At 38.9% G+C, this 15021-nt stretch overlaps 1 protein-coding gene across 1 annotated transcript in view; it reads left to right on the plus strand.

Moving 5' to 3' along the window:
- Positions 1–277: 277 nt before the first annotated feature.
- The window catches only part of LOC126189043 (UPF0184 protein AAEL002161), a 51617-nt gene continuing 36873 nt past the window's right edge, over positions 278–15021 (plus strand). Inside the window, exon 1 of the mRNA XM_049930895.1 lies at positions 278–565. Coding sequence (XP_049786852.1) covers positions 442–565 — 124 coding nt within the window. The 5' untranslated portion in view covers positions 278–441. The remainder of the gene's footprint in view (positions 566–15021) is intronic.

Here is a 15021-nt window from a genome sequence, read left to right on the forward strand (position 1 = left end):
ATGTATTACAGTGTAAAATAGCACAATTACATGAATTAGAACGTAAAACAGTTTTGTTTTTAAAGTGCAACGAGACGTCCATTTTGCGAGTCCGGCCATCCATTTATTATTTGACAACTGTGAGGGGTTATGATACTGAAGGCTCCAGCCTGCGTAAAGTAGGCTGTGATCTGACACAAAGAGTAAAGCAGTTTGACGTCCCGTTTAGGTGATCATGGGCACTGAAAACAAGGATGTTAGGTTCTAACCTCCTTGACTGAAAAATACCAATGTTATTGAATCTGTGGTTTTGACAATATCGATAGTGAACTCACTGAACTGTCAATTTATTCATTCTGCGGGTAAATTGTTATATTCAAGTAGCGTATTATCACTGGTTTATCTCGTGACAGGTGTTTTGCGGTGGACCAAAAACTGGATACGGAAAATAACAGCAGCGCGATGAAAGTGGAGAGTACGAAGGATATGGATAATCAAGGCAACAATACGAATCCGGAGGAGGCAAACACAAGTACTGAGCAGGCAAACGCTTTTCTGGAGCAGACTACGGAGGAATTCGACCGTGGTAAGTTATCGCTCGGAGAGGTGCTAACATACATTGGCAGCAGTTCTAATTTGGGTGGTCATTACAGTGAGTGGTACTGAAATCTTAAGTAGAAGGTTGAATTAGGGTATAAGGTCATAACATAGTCAATGTACTCATTAATTTATGACGCTTCAAGGCCAGGGCATTATAATGTTAAACTGAAGCTCCCACTTTAAATTTTGCGCATAGTTTAGTCACCAAAATTCAGTTTGTTACTGTTGTAAAGAAATGTAATCGTTTTCACCCAGTACTTCCCACTTTAGTGTACATTAGCTGACTGGAAAAGTTTTCTTGTTCCATGTAATAACTAATCCGCCACAGCAACGTAAAGAGAACAACAAACAGCTGCAATATTTTTGCGTGTCAGTATAATAGTATGTCATTTTTATCGAACCCTTACTCAGTGTCAGAAAAGCTGTCATCACATGGCATGACACTCACTTTTTTTTTTTTTTTTTTTTTTTTCCCCGCCTCATCATATTGTGAAAAGGAGCCAGCCCCTGTCACTGCAATAACTTTGTTGAGTCTTGTTCTTGCTTATTAATTATATGATAATTTTAGTGTTCTAGTGACCTCTCAGTATAACGAAAGAATTGTTTCCTGGGTCTACTTCTTCCATATTTATCCATTAAAAATGAATCAAAAGTTCGAGTATGCAGTCAATGACTGTAGGTCCGCAACAGCACATTGTGCTGTTTCAAATTATGTAAAACTTGAGGTCCCCAGAATAAGCCACACGAAAAGAAATGTAAATGTGTCTGATGTAATGGGAAAAACGGTTTAGGAGTTTGTAAATTAGATAATTGAAGAAAGGCACCTCCATAATAAAATATAAAGATGAAACTTAGAGAATACATCACGCAGGATAACAGAATAATTGCGATCATATTACTAAAAGGATGTATCTCTTCTGAACATCAGACAAAGCATGCTTTCCACCAGCTCCCTATGCATCTTCTTATGCTTTCCTCTCATCACATTCACTCCTTGGAGGAGAGTGTGTGATGATCTGCATGCCACAGACCACATCCCACCAAAATCCAGGAGTGTACTACAGCCTCCCATGTGTTGCACCTATAGGGAAAACATGGGAAAGATTGGATAAATTATGGCATGCACAGAGGTGTTTAAATAGTCATTCTTCCAGCAATCCATACTGAATAACATGGGAAGAAGCCCTAATAAATGGTATATATCCACTGACATGCATGTCACAGTCATTTGCAGAGTATATATACAGATGAAGATGTAGAGAATGGTTACGCAGCAAAGCATACTGTCTGCTTAATAGGCTACTGTGTTAGAACATAAAGACAGCTCCTCGAATGTGAGGATTATATCAGAATTAACCATCGTGCTGTGCACCAATATCAGAGTTTCATTGGCAGCTTGAAGACATCCTGTTCACTTCTGGAGCAAAGAGCACTGTTTCACAGTTTGAGTCATTGTACAGCTTAGTGGAGTTCAAATCCAGATGAGAACATCAGTGTGTTTCAGATAGTATGGGGAAAATTTTGGTTTATTTACAAAAACATGAATAGATTGTGGTGCTCTTGAATACCATGAATGACTGCACATGGTCCAAACTTGATATCAACAGGATCTCTAGGAATTGTAGAAGGAACCAAATTACTGACAAACTGCCTGTTGGCTTCTGTCTCTGATTCTTTAGCTGCAGCACAGGGATGCAAGAGGCTTTTCTCTTATTGAAGCTACTGTCATGTTTTTGCATCTGTTTGGCTTCCCTGAACAGGCAGACTTTGTAGCTCTTCTCCACAGCAAGAACTTTCATATCAATTAATTTTATTATGTAGGCAGTCTCAAAATGCACACATTACACCACAGCCATTTTCTCCACCTGTCCCAACCTGTAAAGCCACTAACGTTTGGTGATGCTTGCCTTGATGGATCATCCAGCCATTTCCACATACTTTTCCACATGAACATGGTATGTGCTGTATTCCTAACATTGCAAGTGTGCCCCCTTTTATCATTTGCCGATGTAAAAAACTCTTTGATCTTGCAGTGTGGAACCATGGTGAGAAACAACTCAGTGATTTCCTAAGACACCTGAACAGTCTCCATACTATCATAAAAATTTACTAAGGAGGTAGAAAAGGGCCAACAGCTATCCTTTATAGATTTATTAATTAATTATTATTGGTCCTGTGGATCATACAATTTGTACAGCAAAGCACATCATGATATAGGACAAATCCATTTGAAAATTATGTTTAGGTGGTGTATGATAAGAGATGACAGTAATGGTGCATAACTCACATAGCAGAATACATATAGGATATATAGACAAAATATAAAAAGGTGGTGTATGATGAGAGATGACAGTGGTGGTACATACTACACATATCAGAGTACATATAGGAGATACAGTCAGAAATCAATAACAGACAATAATTAAATCATCTTACCAAGTAGAAATACCTACAGGTGAATAAACAGCATATTACAAGTAATTAAAATTTTGTGGTACATACATCACACAGCAGAATACATATATGAGATACAGACAGAATGTAAATAAGATGCAGTGATTAAATTATCTTACTAAGTAGAGATAACTACAAGTGAATAAACAGCTTATTCACAGTAATTAAAATTTTGTTTCAAGAAATTTGTGTAAGAGAAAGAATGATTTAGTAGTAATTCCTTTAATTTAATTCTCATTATTTTTGGGTTTTTGCTTGTTTTTATGTCTGTTGGGATGTGGTTGTATATAATAAATGAAAAGCACCAGTTTGCTTTTGTTCTACAATATTACTTTTATTGTTAACCAGTTTTCAGCTTACAAGGCCATCTTCAGACATTTATTGAGTATTATCACCAAAGAAGTTATAATGTTTGCAAACAACATTGGAAGAGAAACATTGTAACTTCTTTGGTCATAATACTCAGTAAATGTCTGAAGAGGGCCTTGTAAGCTGAAAGCCAGTTAAGAATAAAAGTAGTATTGTAGAACAACATATATAATTTTGTGTCGTGAGCTATAATTTGTAACTGGGTTTTGTTTCTGGTATCGTGTGTGGCGGTCTGGATTTCTGTGGAGGGATTCCAAGTGCTGTACTGTAAAACAAGCTAGTTCCACTATATAGAGGCATGGCAGTGACAGGATTTTTAACTGTTGAAACAGTGGTTTAGTGTTCAGTTATTTTTTTACATTTCATTATTCTTACCACTTGTTTTTGTAACTTGAAGATTATGAGAGAATCAGAGCTATTTCCCCAGAATATTAGACCATACCTCAAGACAGACTCAAACAGGGCATGGTACACCAGCTTCAAAGTATCTACATTGGCTGTGTCTTTTAATGATCTTAATATATAACATGTTTTATTAAGCTTTTGTGACAGGGCCTCAAAAAGTGGTTTCCAGTTTAGTGTGTTATTGATGGTAAGTCCAAGAAATTTGGTATCCTGCCTGCTTGTAATGTCATCTTTGCCAATAACTATAACCGCATTGAAGGGGGTAAGATTTTGTCTAGTGTGAAAGTTCATACTTACAGTTTTTTGAGTATTTATGAGTAATCTATTTGCTTCAAACCAAGATTGTAATTGACAAGTAGTTTCATTGACTGCATCTTGCAATGTGTCACCTCTACTGGTTATCAGAATATTTTGTGTCGGCATACAGAAAGGATTTGGCATTTGATATGTGTTCTGGGAGATCATTTATGAACAATATGAAAAGAACAGGGCCAAGAACAGATCCCTGATGGATGCCATTTGTTGTATGTAGTGTATCTGACCTGCAGCACCTGGGTGTGTTTGATTTTCTTATTTCTACATATTGTTTTCTTTCACTAAGGTAGCTACAGAACCAATTGTGGACTACACCTCTAATCCCATACTTCTGGAGTTTCATAAGAAGCAGCTTGTGGTCGACCATGTCAAATGCCTTGGACTGATCAAGAAATATTTGTTAGTTAGGAGGAATGGTGAGAACCTGTGACATATCATGTGTCGAAAACCAACACACACAAAGAAATGTCAGGTATGGTCTTTGTGCCATACATCTCCAATTGATGGACGGAATCAGCCGTATACTGTGCAAATACGGCATAAATGTGATTCAAAACTGACCGAGAAGATCAAACAAAGAGTGTCTCAGGTTGGCAAAGTACAAAAGGATCCACTTGTAATGTTGGAAACATGCCTCACACCCTGTACATGTGGAAAAGTCTGTGTGTGAATGACTGGATGATCTGTCAACACCTGGATCATCGAACATAAATGGCACTACAGGTTGGGGCAGGTGAAGAAATCTTCTGTGAGAGACAGACCATATAATAAAATTCACTGACGTGGAAGTTCTTGCTGTGGAGAAAAGCTACCATACCCGCTTGTTCAGGGAAGCTAAAGAGGTGCACAAACGTGACAGTAGCCTCAACAGGACAGAGGAAAGCCTCAAGGTGCACAGATTCTGGATTCCCCTGCTGCATGTAGCAAGGGGAGGATCACAGTGGTAGTGGCCAGGAAGAAACCCCCAGACTTTGGCATGACATCATCATCATTTAAGACTGATTATGCCTTTCAGCATTCAGTCTGGAGCATAGCCCCCCTTATACAGTTCCTCCATGATCCCCTATTCAGTGCTAACATTGGTGCCTCATCTGATGTTAAACCTATTACTTCAAAATCATTCTTAACCGAATCCAGGACCGAGCGGGGTGGCGCAGTGGGTAGACACTGGACTCGCATTCGGGAGGACGACGGTTCAGTCCCGGGTCCGGCCATCCTGATTTAGGTTTTCCGTGATTTCCCTAAATCACTCCAGGCAAATGCTGGGATGGTTCCTCTAAAAGGGCACGGCCGCCTTCCTTCCCCATCCTTCCCTAATCCGATGAGACCGATGACCACGCTGTCTGGTCTCCTTCCCCAAACAACCAACCAACCTTAACCGAATCCAGGTACCTTCTCCTCGGTCTGCCCCGACTCCTCCTACCCTCTACTGCTGAATCCATGAGTCTCTTGGGTAACCTTGCTTCTCCCATGCGTGTAACATGACCCCACCATCTGAGCCTGTTCGCCCTGACTGCTACATCTAAAGAGTTCATTCCCAGTTTTTCTTTGATTTCCTCATTGTGGACTCCCTCCTGCCATTGTTCCCATCTACTAGTACCTGCAATGATCCTAGCTACTTTCATATCCGTAACCTCAACCTTGTTGATAAGGTAACCTGAATCCACCCAGCTTTCGCTCCCATACAACAAAGTTGGTCGAAAGATTGAACGGTGCACAGATAACTTAGTCTTGGTACTGACTTCCTTCTTGCAGAAGAGAGTAGATCGTAGCTGAGCGCTCACTGCATTAGCTTTGCTACACCTTGCTTCCAGTTCTTTCACTATGTTGCCATCCTGTGAGAATATGCATCCTAAGTACTTGAAACCGTCCACCTGTTCTAACTTTGTTCCTCCTATTTGGCACTCAATCCGTTTATATTTCTTTCCCACTGACATTACTTTCGTTTTGGAGATGCTAATCTTCATACTATAGTCCTTACATTTCTGATCTAGCTCTGAAATATTACTTTGCAAACTTTCAATCGAATCTGCCATCACAACTAAGTCATCCGCATATGCAAGACTGCTTATCTTGTGTTCACATATCTTAATCTCACCCAGCCAGTCTATTGTTTTCAACATATGATCCATAAATAATATGAACAACAGTGGAGACAGGTTGCAGCCTTGTCTTACCCCTGAAACTACTCTGAGCCATGAACTCAATTTACCGTCAACTCTAACTGCTGCCTGACTATCCATGTAAAGCCCTTTAATTGCTTGCAAAAGTTTGCCTCCTATTCCATAATCTTGTAGAACAGACAATAACTTCCTCCTAGGAACCCAGTCATATGCCTTTTCTAGATCTATAAAGCATCAATACAATTCCCTGTTCCACTCATAACACTTTCCATTATTTGCCATAAGCTAAAGATCTGGTCCTGACAACCTCCAAGAGGCCTAAACCCACACTGATTTTCATCCAATTGGTCCTCAACTAATACTCGCACTTTACTTTCAACAATACCTAAGAAGATTTTACCCACAACGCTGTTTAAAGAGATACCTCTGTAGTTGTTACAATCTTTTCTGTTTCCATGTTTAAAGATTGGTGTGATTACTGCTTTTGTCCAGTCTGATGGAACCTGTCCCGACTCCCAGGCCATTTCAATTATCCTGTGTAGCCATTTAAGACCTGACATTCCACTGTATTTGATGAGTTCCGACTTAATTTCATCCACCCCAGCCGCTTTATTGCACTGCAATCTATTGACCATTTTTTCCACTTCCTCAAATGTGATCCTATTTCCATCATCATTCCTATCCCATTCTACCTCGAAATTTGAAACATTACTGATCGCATTTTCACCTACATTGAGCAACTCTTCAAAATATTCCCTCCATCTGCCCAAGGCATCCACAGGATTCACCAGCAGTTTTCCTGACCTGTCCAAAATACTTGTCATTTCCTTCTTACCTCCCTTTCGAAGACTGCTAATTACACTCCAGAATGGTTTTCCAGCAGCTTGACCCATAGTCTCCAACCTGTTTCCAAAGTCTTCCCACGATTTCTTCTTGGATGCTGCAATTATCTGTTTGGCTTCGTTTCTTTCTTGAACATAACTTTCTCTGTCTACCTGGGTTCTGGTATGTAGCCATTTTTGATACGCCTTCTTTTTCCTTTTACAGGCTGCCTTGACTGTATCATTCCACCAAGCTGTTTGCTTCATCCTACTTTTACACACTACTGTTCCAAGACATTCTTTAGCCACTTCTAGTACTGTGTCCCTGTACCTTGTCCATTCCTTTTCCAATGACTGTAATTGACTACATTCAACTAACTGGTACCTTTCCGAGATTGCTGTTATGTACTTGTGCCTGATTTCCTTATCCTGAAGTTTCTCCACTCTTATCCTCCTACATATGGACCTGACCTCCTGCACTTTCGGCCTCACAATCCCAATTTCACTGCAGATTAAATAATGATCAGTGTCATCAAAGAATCCCCTGAATACATGTGTGTCCCTCACAGCCTTCCTGAATTCCTGATCTGTTATTATATAGTCAATGACAGATCTGGTTCCCCTGCCTTCCCAAGTATACCGGTGAATGTTCTTATGTTTAAAAAAAGGAGTTTGTGATTACTAAGCCCATACTGGCACAGAAATCCAAGAGTTGTTTCCCGTTCCTGTTGGCTTCCATATCGTCTCCAAATTTACCCATAACCTTTTCATTTTCATACCCTTCTGTTCGATTTCCAATCCCGGCGTTAAAAGCACCCATGAGCAGAACACTGTCCTTGTCCTTTACTCTAACAACTACATCACTGAGTGCCTCATAAAAACTATCCATCTTATCTTGATCTGTCCCTTCACAATGCGAATATACTGACACATGGCATAACAGATACACAACATCTGTGACTGTGAAGGTTGACTCCAGTCCACCAGCAGCAATGGCAAGTGAAGCTTTGACAATTCCAGCCTCTCATGCTGGTAAGACATCAGAAAAATCATCAAATAAATATCTGCTGAAAAACCTGAGACAGAAGATGAGTCAGTCAGTCAGCAAGTGGCCATGGAAGCCTCAATAATTTTGTAAACTAATTACTGTTATAATGTGAAATTCAGGATTCATATTAGTCTAATAGACAGCACAAAAAAGCCTGTCAGTTTGTAACTATCCACCACTCTGTTAGAATTATTCCAGAGTAGTTGGCTAATTGAGTGGTAACAATCAATCAGCAACAATTTTAATTACTTCCCTTTAGCAATAATTTTAACTACTTCTCTTTTTTGGGATATTAGGACTAGGTTGACACAATGATTTCAGAATGTGTTATATTTCTTTTCTTTTTGTTACCGTTCTTAAATATATCGCCAATTTTAATGACACATACCAAATAAACTGATAAGCCAAAACATTATGATCACATGTAGCAAAGAAAGCTGGGACCCGATCCCATTTTTGTTTTGTTATTTCCCTCTTCAATTCATTTTTTAAATATTAATTAGAGATGTGCCAAAGATAAAGCTGTCAGTCTGTAAATCTGAGTATAGGACCAGACCCAGCTTTGTTAGATTAAAATAGTCAGAATAATTTCCTATTCATCTCACATTGTTGACATTTAAACAGATGTGATTACTATATTCTGATAAAGTTGGGAAAATAACCCATAGAAATCAAAGTATTCATGTAACTAATTTCGAAAACATGGTAGGAACATCAGTCCTTAAGTAGTTTCTGGCTAAGTAACACTATTATGTATGGTATTGTTTTTTTAGCTACTTTTGCAGTTTTCATCACCAAGAAGGCTTATTTCAGTCGAAACTCATATTGTAACATAAAGTTCAGACCAAAACCAGTTTTTCAGCACTATTCAATTAATTTTATGTAAAATACTAATTGTAAATTATCAAAATTATGTATATAACAATGAGGAACTTTAGCAGCCATTTTCGCAAAGCTATATAAGCACTGGGCATGAAACCATTTCTGGAATCAGTCTGTTCAGAGATTGCAAGTATGGAACCTGTGTCAGTCAAAACAACAATAATGTAATAATGCAGTGATGTGTTGTTGTTAATAAGAAGATGGACAGTGAAGGACAATAGACAAACAAATATTGCTGGTTAACTATGACTGAAGTGCTACATCGGAGTGAGACTGTTGTAGGCTGCTTTGGTTATACTGTACAGTGACTATTTTTGTATAATTGAGTATATACATACCTGGTAAATGAAGCTTAATTAGATAATTGAGGCACTAACTGGCTATAACTAACTCAGTGAGGGAGGGATACTGTCGTGTCGTGTCGTGTCGTGTCGTGTCGTGTCGTGTCGTGTGTGTGTGTGTGTGTGTGTGTGTGTGTGTGTGTGTGTGTGTGTGTGTTTTTAGATTAGATTTACTTTCATTCCAATTGATCCGTAATGAGGAGGTCCTCCAGGATGTGGAACATGTCAGAAAAACAAGAATACATGACAAATATTTACAACTAAAACAAATAAGCTAATGTACCATTCCACAGGTCCCAAGTGGAATGATCGTCATTTTTTAATGAACAATAAGAGTCATTTTACAAATACTAATGCACTGAATTTAAAATAAAAAAGTTTTTTATTTATTTATAAGGTAATAAACATGTAATACAACTACTGTAATACTTATTTACAATGAACACATTACTGCACTGAAATGGTGCAGAAGTTAGATTATACTTACACACACACACACACACACACACACACACACACACACACACACACACACACACACACACACACACACACACATTTTCAGTGAACACATTACTGCACTGAAATTGTGCAGAAGTTATGTTGTACTTATATACAAATCAGTTGGTTTTACTAAGAAATTCATCAATGGAGTAGAAGGAGTTGGCCACCAATAAATCCTTTAGGCTTCTCTTAAACTGAATTTCATTGGTTGTTAAGCTTTTTATGGCTGCTGGCAAGTTATTGAAAATATGTGTTCCTGAATAATGCACACCTTTTTGTACAAGACTAAGTGACTTTAAATCCTTGCGAAGATTATTCTTATTTCTAGTATTGATTCCATGAATTGAGCTGTTGGTTTGAAAAAGTGATATATTTTTAATGACAAATTTCATTAAGGAATAAATATATTGGGAAGCTGTAGTTAGTATCCCTAGTTCCCTAAACAGGCTTCTGCAGGATGTTCTTGAGTTCACACCATATATAATTCTTACTGCACGTTTTTGTGCCTGGAAAACTTTAGCTTGGCTTGATGAATTACCCCAAAAAATAATCCCATATGACATTATGGAATGAAAGTAAGCATAGTATGCCAGCTTTTTCATTTTTATATCCCCTGTGTCTGACAAAATTCGCATTGCAAACAGAGATTTGTTAAGACGCTTCAGCAGTTCTGTGGTGTGCTCCTCCCAGTTATTATCAAGCTGTAATCCCAAGAATTTAACACTGTCCACTTCTTCTATCTTCTTGTCATCGTATGTTAGACATATACTCTTGGGACACCCCTTACAGGTTCTGAACTGCATGTAGTGTGCTTTTTCAAAGTTTAGTGTCAAAGAATTGGCTAGGAACCAGTGATTAATGTCCACAAATATTTTATTAGCTGATCTTTCTAAGACTACACTTGATTTGCTATTTATTGCAATGTTTGTATCATCGGCGTGTGTGTGTGTGTGTGTGTGTGTGTGTGTGTGTGTGTGTGTGTCAGCCACATTATTGGATGTAGATAGTGCTGTACTCACCCACATTTACAGCCAGTTTTTCACCATGTTTGCTGCCACCAAGAAATTACATGTTGCTATTTGGTTACGTACGTTATACGCAGCCCATTGCAATGTTGGATGCCAACGGGTGGCATTGCGGGCGTGTGAAGTGGTATCAAATGTCTGTAAGCAGAGCAGACACAGGCGGGGAATCACGCTAGAAAGATATGGGCTGCAAATTTGGAAATCCATTAAGATATGTGGCTTTGGCAAAAGGCAGATTATTACTACTATTATTACGCAGAGCATGTGAAAGAGTATCTTGAAAACAGTGGAGCGGGTTCAGTTTTCAAATGCTACTGTCATGAGTGTCCACGGAAAGAGGTAGAACAGTGAAACTACCACTATGCGCTAAATGGTTGGATGTCCACAGCTCTTCACAGGACATGGTGTTCGGAAGCTTCCCTGTAAGGTAAGATAGGTTATCTGTGGGATCTCTGCTGAAAGAGCACAATGCTGGTGCACACACAAGTGTTTTGGAGCATATTGTACATTGTTGAACATTGAGCTCTGCAGCAGACCACCCCTACATGTTCACGTGTTGACCTAACATCGTCAGTTAAGATGGAAGTGGCCACGGGACCATCGGGATTTGACCATCAATCAGTGTGTTAGTTCTTCCGGTGAATCAAATTTTTGCTATGCTAGTTTGGTGGTTATCTCCACAAATACCATCATTAAGGTGAACTGCAGCTTGAAACGTGTGGTGTGCCACGGACACGGGCTAGTGGAGCAGTATTATGCTATTGGAGAGCTTCTCCTGTGCTTACATGGAACCTGTGTTAGTAATCGTACATGCTGACAGCTGCGAACCACCTGCATTTGTTGATGTCTTCCCCGATAGCAAAGTTATCTTTCAGCAATATAACTGTCCGTTTCTCAAAGCTAGAATCATGTGCTACAGTGGTTTGAGGACCATTGTAGTGAACTCGTGTTGAAGCCTCAGTGACCAAATTCATCTGATGCAAATCCTACAGGTTCACTATCTGGCACCATCACAGTGTATGCAAATCAGCGGCCCGTTATTTATGTGAATTACATTACCTCCACATAGACATTTAGTGCCACATACTGCCACAAATCTACTAACAAACTGTTGGATCCCTGATATGCAGAATCAGTGATGTATTTCATTCCAAAGAAGGATGACAAACTATTAAGCAGGTGGTCATAATGCTTTGGTTCATCAGTGTAAGTTTACAGTGAGCAATAAAGAACTCATATTTCCCAAAGATATATCACCTTTATCTGCCTTCCCCTGTAGTGGAGGTTGCTAATACATCTTGTACAGAGGCTGTTAACTCGTAGTCATTTAGTTATTAAATTCTTGACAGTGAGATAGATTTCATTGTCAGTATTTGGCAAGGGAATAGGTAATAGAGGCATGCAGTTAGTGATTGCCAGACTCAACACAAAAGCTGTGGGTGAAATTCCTAACTCTTTCCAAGATACGTCATGGAGTAAAGGCACACTCATCAGGATATGAGCATTAATCTCAGTGGACCCCTTGGTGCTGTTTTAGAGGTTACTTCCCGACAATGGGTTTCACTTTTTCCCATGTGTGTTTGTTATTCACAGTGCATACTATATTAAATTTTACACACACACACACACACACACACACACACACACACACACACACACACACACACACACAAAAAATAGCTGTCATCAATACTTTACAGATAATTTTAAGTATCTTGCACTTGATGTAGGAAAAGTGCTGTTGTGTGCAAAGTAAGGCTGAGCCTAATCCAAGGATTCTCGAAACTAACACCACCATAAAACTTTACATTTTGTATTGGCACTGACAAATAATGGTCTAGATGTGGGGCAGGAGGCATCAATAATAAGGTTCTAATTCCCATGGTGTATTTTTGTAAACTCTGTTATTGATTGTGGGTGTATTGCAGCAGTCAAAAGCAATGATGCAGTTGAAAGCCTGGAAACTATCTGCATCCAACATTTCAAAATCATACTGTGAGAAGATAACTTAGTGTAACAGCAGCAAAGGTTCATGTTTCCAGCAGTGGACGTTTTAGTTTTACATTTGTTTACCGTAAGAATAGCTGCAGATTATGCACTCATAAGGATCAGATAGTTAAAGTATTTCACTAAGTTTTGTTGACTAATTTGCCATAATACTTTAGTTTTTTCTCAGGGCATGCAGCTTTACTGTATGGTTAAATGATGATGGCGTCTTCTAGGGTACAATATTCCAGAGGTAAAATAGTCCCCCATTCAGATTTCCGGGCGAGGACTACTCAGGAGGACGTCGTTATCAGGAGAAAGAAAACTAGCGTTCTAAGGATCAGAGCGTGGAATCTCAGATCCCTTAATTGGGCAGGTAGGTTATAAAATTTAAAAAGGGAAGTGGATAGGTTAAAGTTAGACATAGTAGGAATTAGTGAAGTTCGGTGGCAGGAGGAACAAGACTTTTGGTCAGGTGAATGCAGGGTTATAAATACAAAATCAAATAGGGCTAATGCAGGAGTAGGTTTAATAATGAATTTAAAAAATAGCAGTGCGGTAAGCTACTACAAACAGCATAGTGAATGCATTATTGTGGCCAAGATAGACACAAAGCCCACACCTACTACAGTAGTACAAGTTTATATGCCAGCAAGCTCTGCAGATGACAAAGAAATTGAAGAAATGTATGATGAGATAAAAGAAATTATTCAGATAGTCAAGGGAGACGAAAATTTAATAGTCATGGGTGACTGGAATTCAATAGTAGGAAAAGGAAGAGAAGGAAAAGTAGTAGGTGAATATGGATTGGGGGGGAAGAAATGAAAGAGGAAGCCGCCTGGTAGAATTCTGCACAGAGCATAACTTAATCGTAGCTAACACTTGGTTCAAGAGTCATGAAAGAAGGTTGTATACATGGAAGAATCCTGGAGATACTAGAAGGTATCAGATAGATTATATAATTCTAAGTCAGAGATTTAGGAACCAGATTTTAAATTGTAAGACATTTCCAAGGGCAGATGTGGACTCTGACCACAATCTATTGGTTATGAACTGTAGATTAAAACTGAAGAAACTGCAAAAAAGTGGGAATTTAAGGAGATGGGACCTGGATAAACTGACTAAACCAGAGGTTCTACAGAGTTTCAGGGAGAGCATAAGGGAACAATTGACAAGAATGGGGGAAATAAATACAGTAGAAGAAGAATGGGTAGCTTTGAGGGATGAAGTAGTGAAGGCAGCAGAGGATCAAGTAGGTAAAACGACAGGACTAGTAGAAATCCTTGGGTGACAGAAGAAATATTGAATTTAATTGATGAAAGAACAAAATTTAAAAATGCAGTAAATGAAGAAGGCAAAAAGAAATACAAACTTCTCAAAAATGAGATCGACAGGAAGTGCGAAATGGCTAAATGGGCATGGCTAGAGGACAAATGTAAGGATGTAGAGACTTATCTCACTAGGGGTAAGATAGACACTACCTACAGGAAAATTAAAGAGACCTTTGGAGAAAAGAGAACCACTTGCATGAATATCAAGAGCTCAAATGGAAAAGCAGTTCTAAGCAAAGAAGGAAAGCAGAAAAGTGGAAAGAGTTTATAGTGTGTCTGTACAAGGGCGATGTACTTCAGGGCAATATTATGGAAATGGAAGAGGAGGTAGATGAAGATGAAATTGGAGATATGATACTGCTTGAAGAGTTTGACAGAGCACTGAAAGACCTAAGTCGAAACAAGGCCCTGTGTGTAGACAACATTCCATTAGAACTACTGACAGCCTTGAGAGAGCCAGTTGTGACACAACTCTACCATCTGGTGAGCAAAATGTATGAGACAGGCGAAATCCCCTCAGACTTCAAGAAGAATATAATAATTCCAATCCCAAAGAAAGCAGGTGTTGACATATGTGAAAATTACCGAACTATCAGTTTAATAAGTCATGGCTGCAAAATACTAACACGAATTCTTTACAGACAAATGGAAAAACTGCTAGAAGCTGACCTCGGGGAAGATCAGTTTGAATTTCGTAGAAATATTGGAATACGTGAGACTTATCTTAGAGGCTAGATTAAGAAAAGACAAACCTACATTTATAGCATTTGTAGCCTTAGAGAAAGCTTTTGACAATGTTGACTGGAATACTCTATTTCAAATTCTGAAGGTGGCAGGG

This window comes from Schistocerca cancellata, chromosome 5 (genome assembly GCF_023864275.1).
Source record: "Schistocerca cancellata isolate TAMUIC-IGC-003103 chromosome 5, iqSchCanc2.1, whole genome shotgun sequence".
NCBI lineage: Eukaryota > Metazoa > Arthropoda > Insecta > Orthoptera > Acrididae > Schistocerca > Schistocerca cancellata.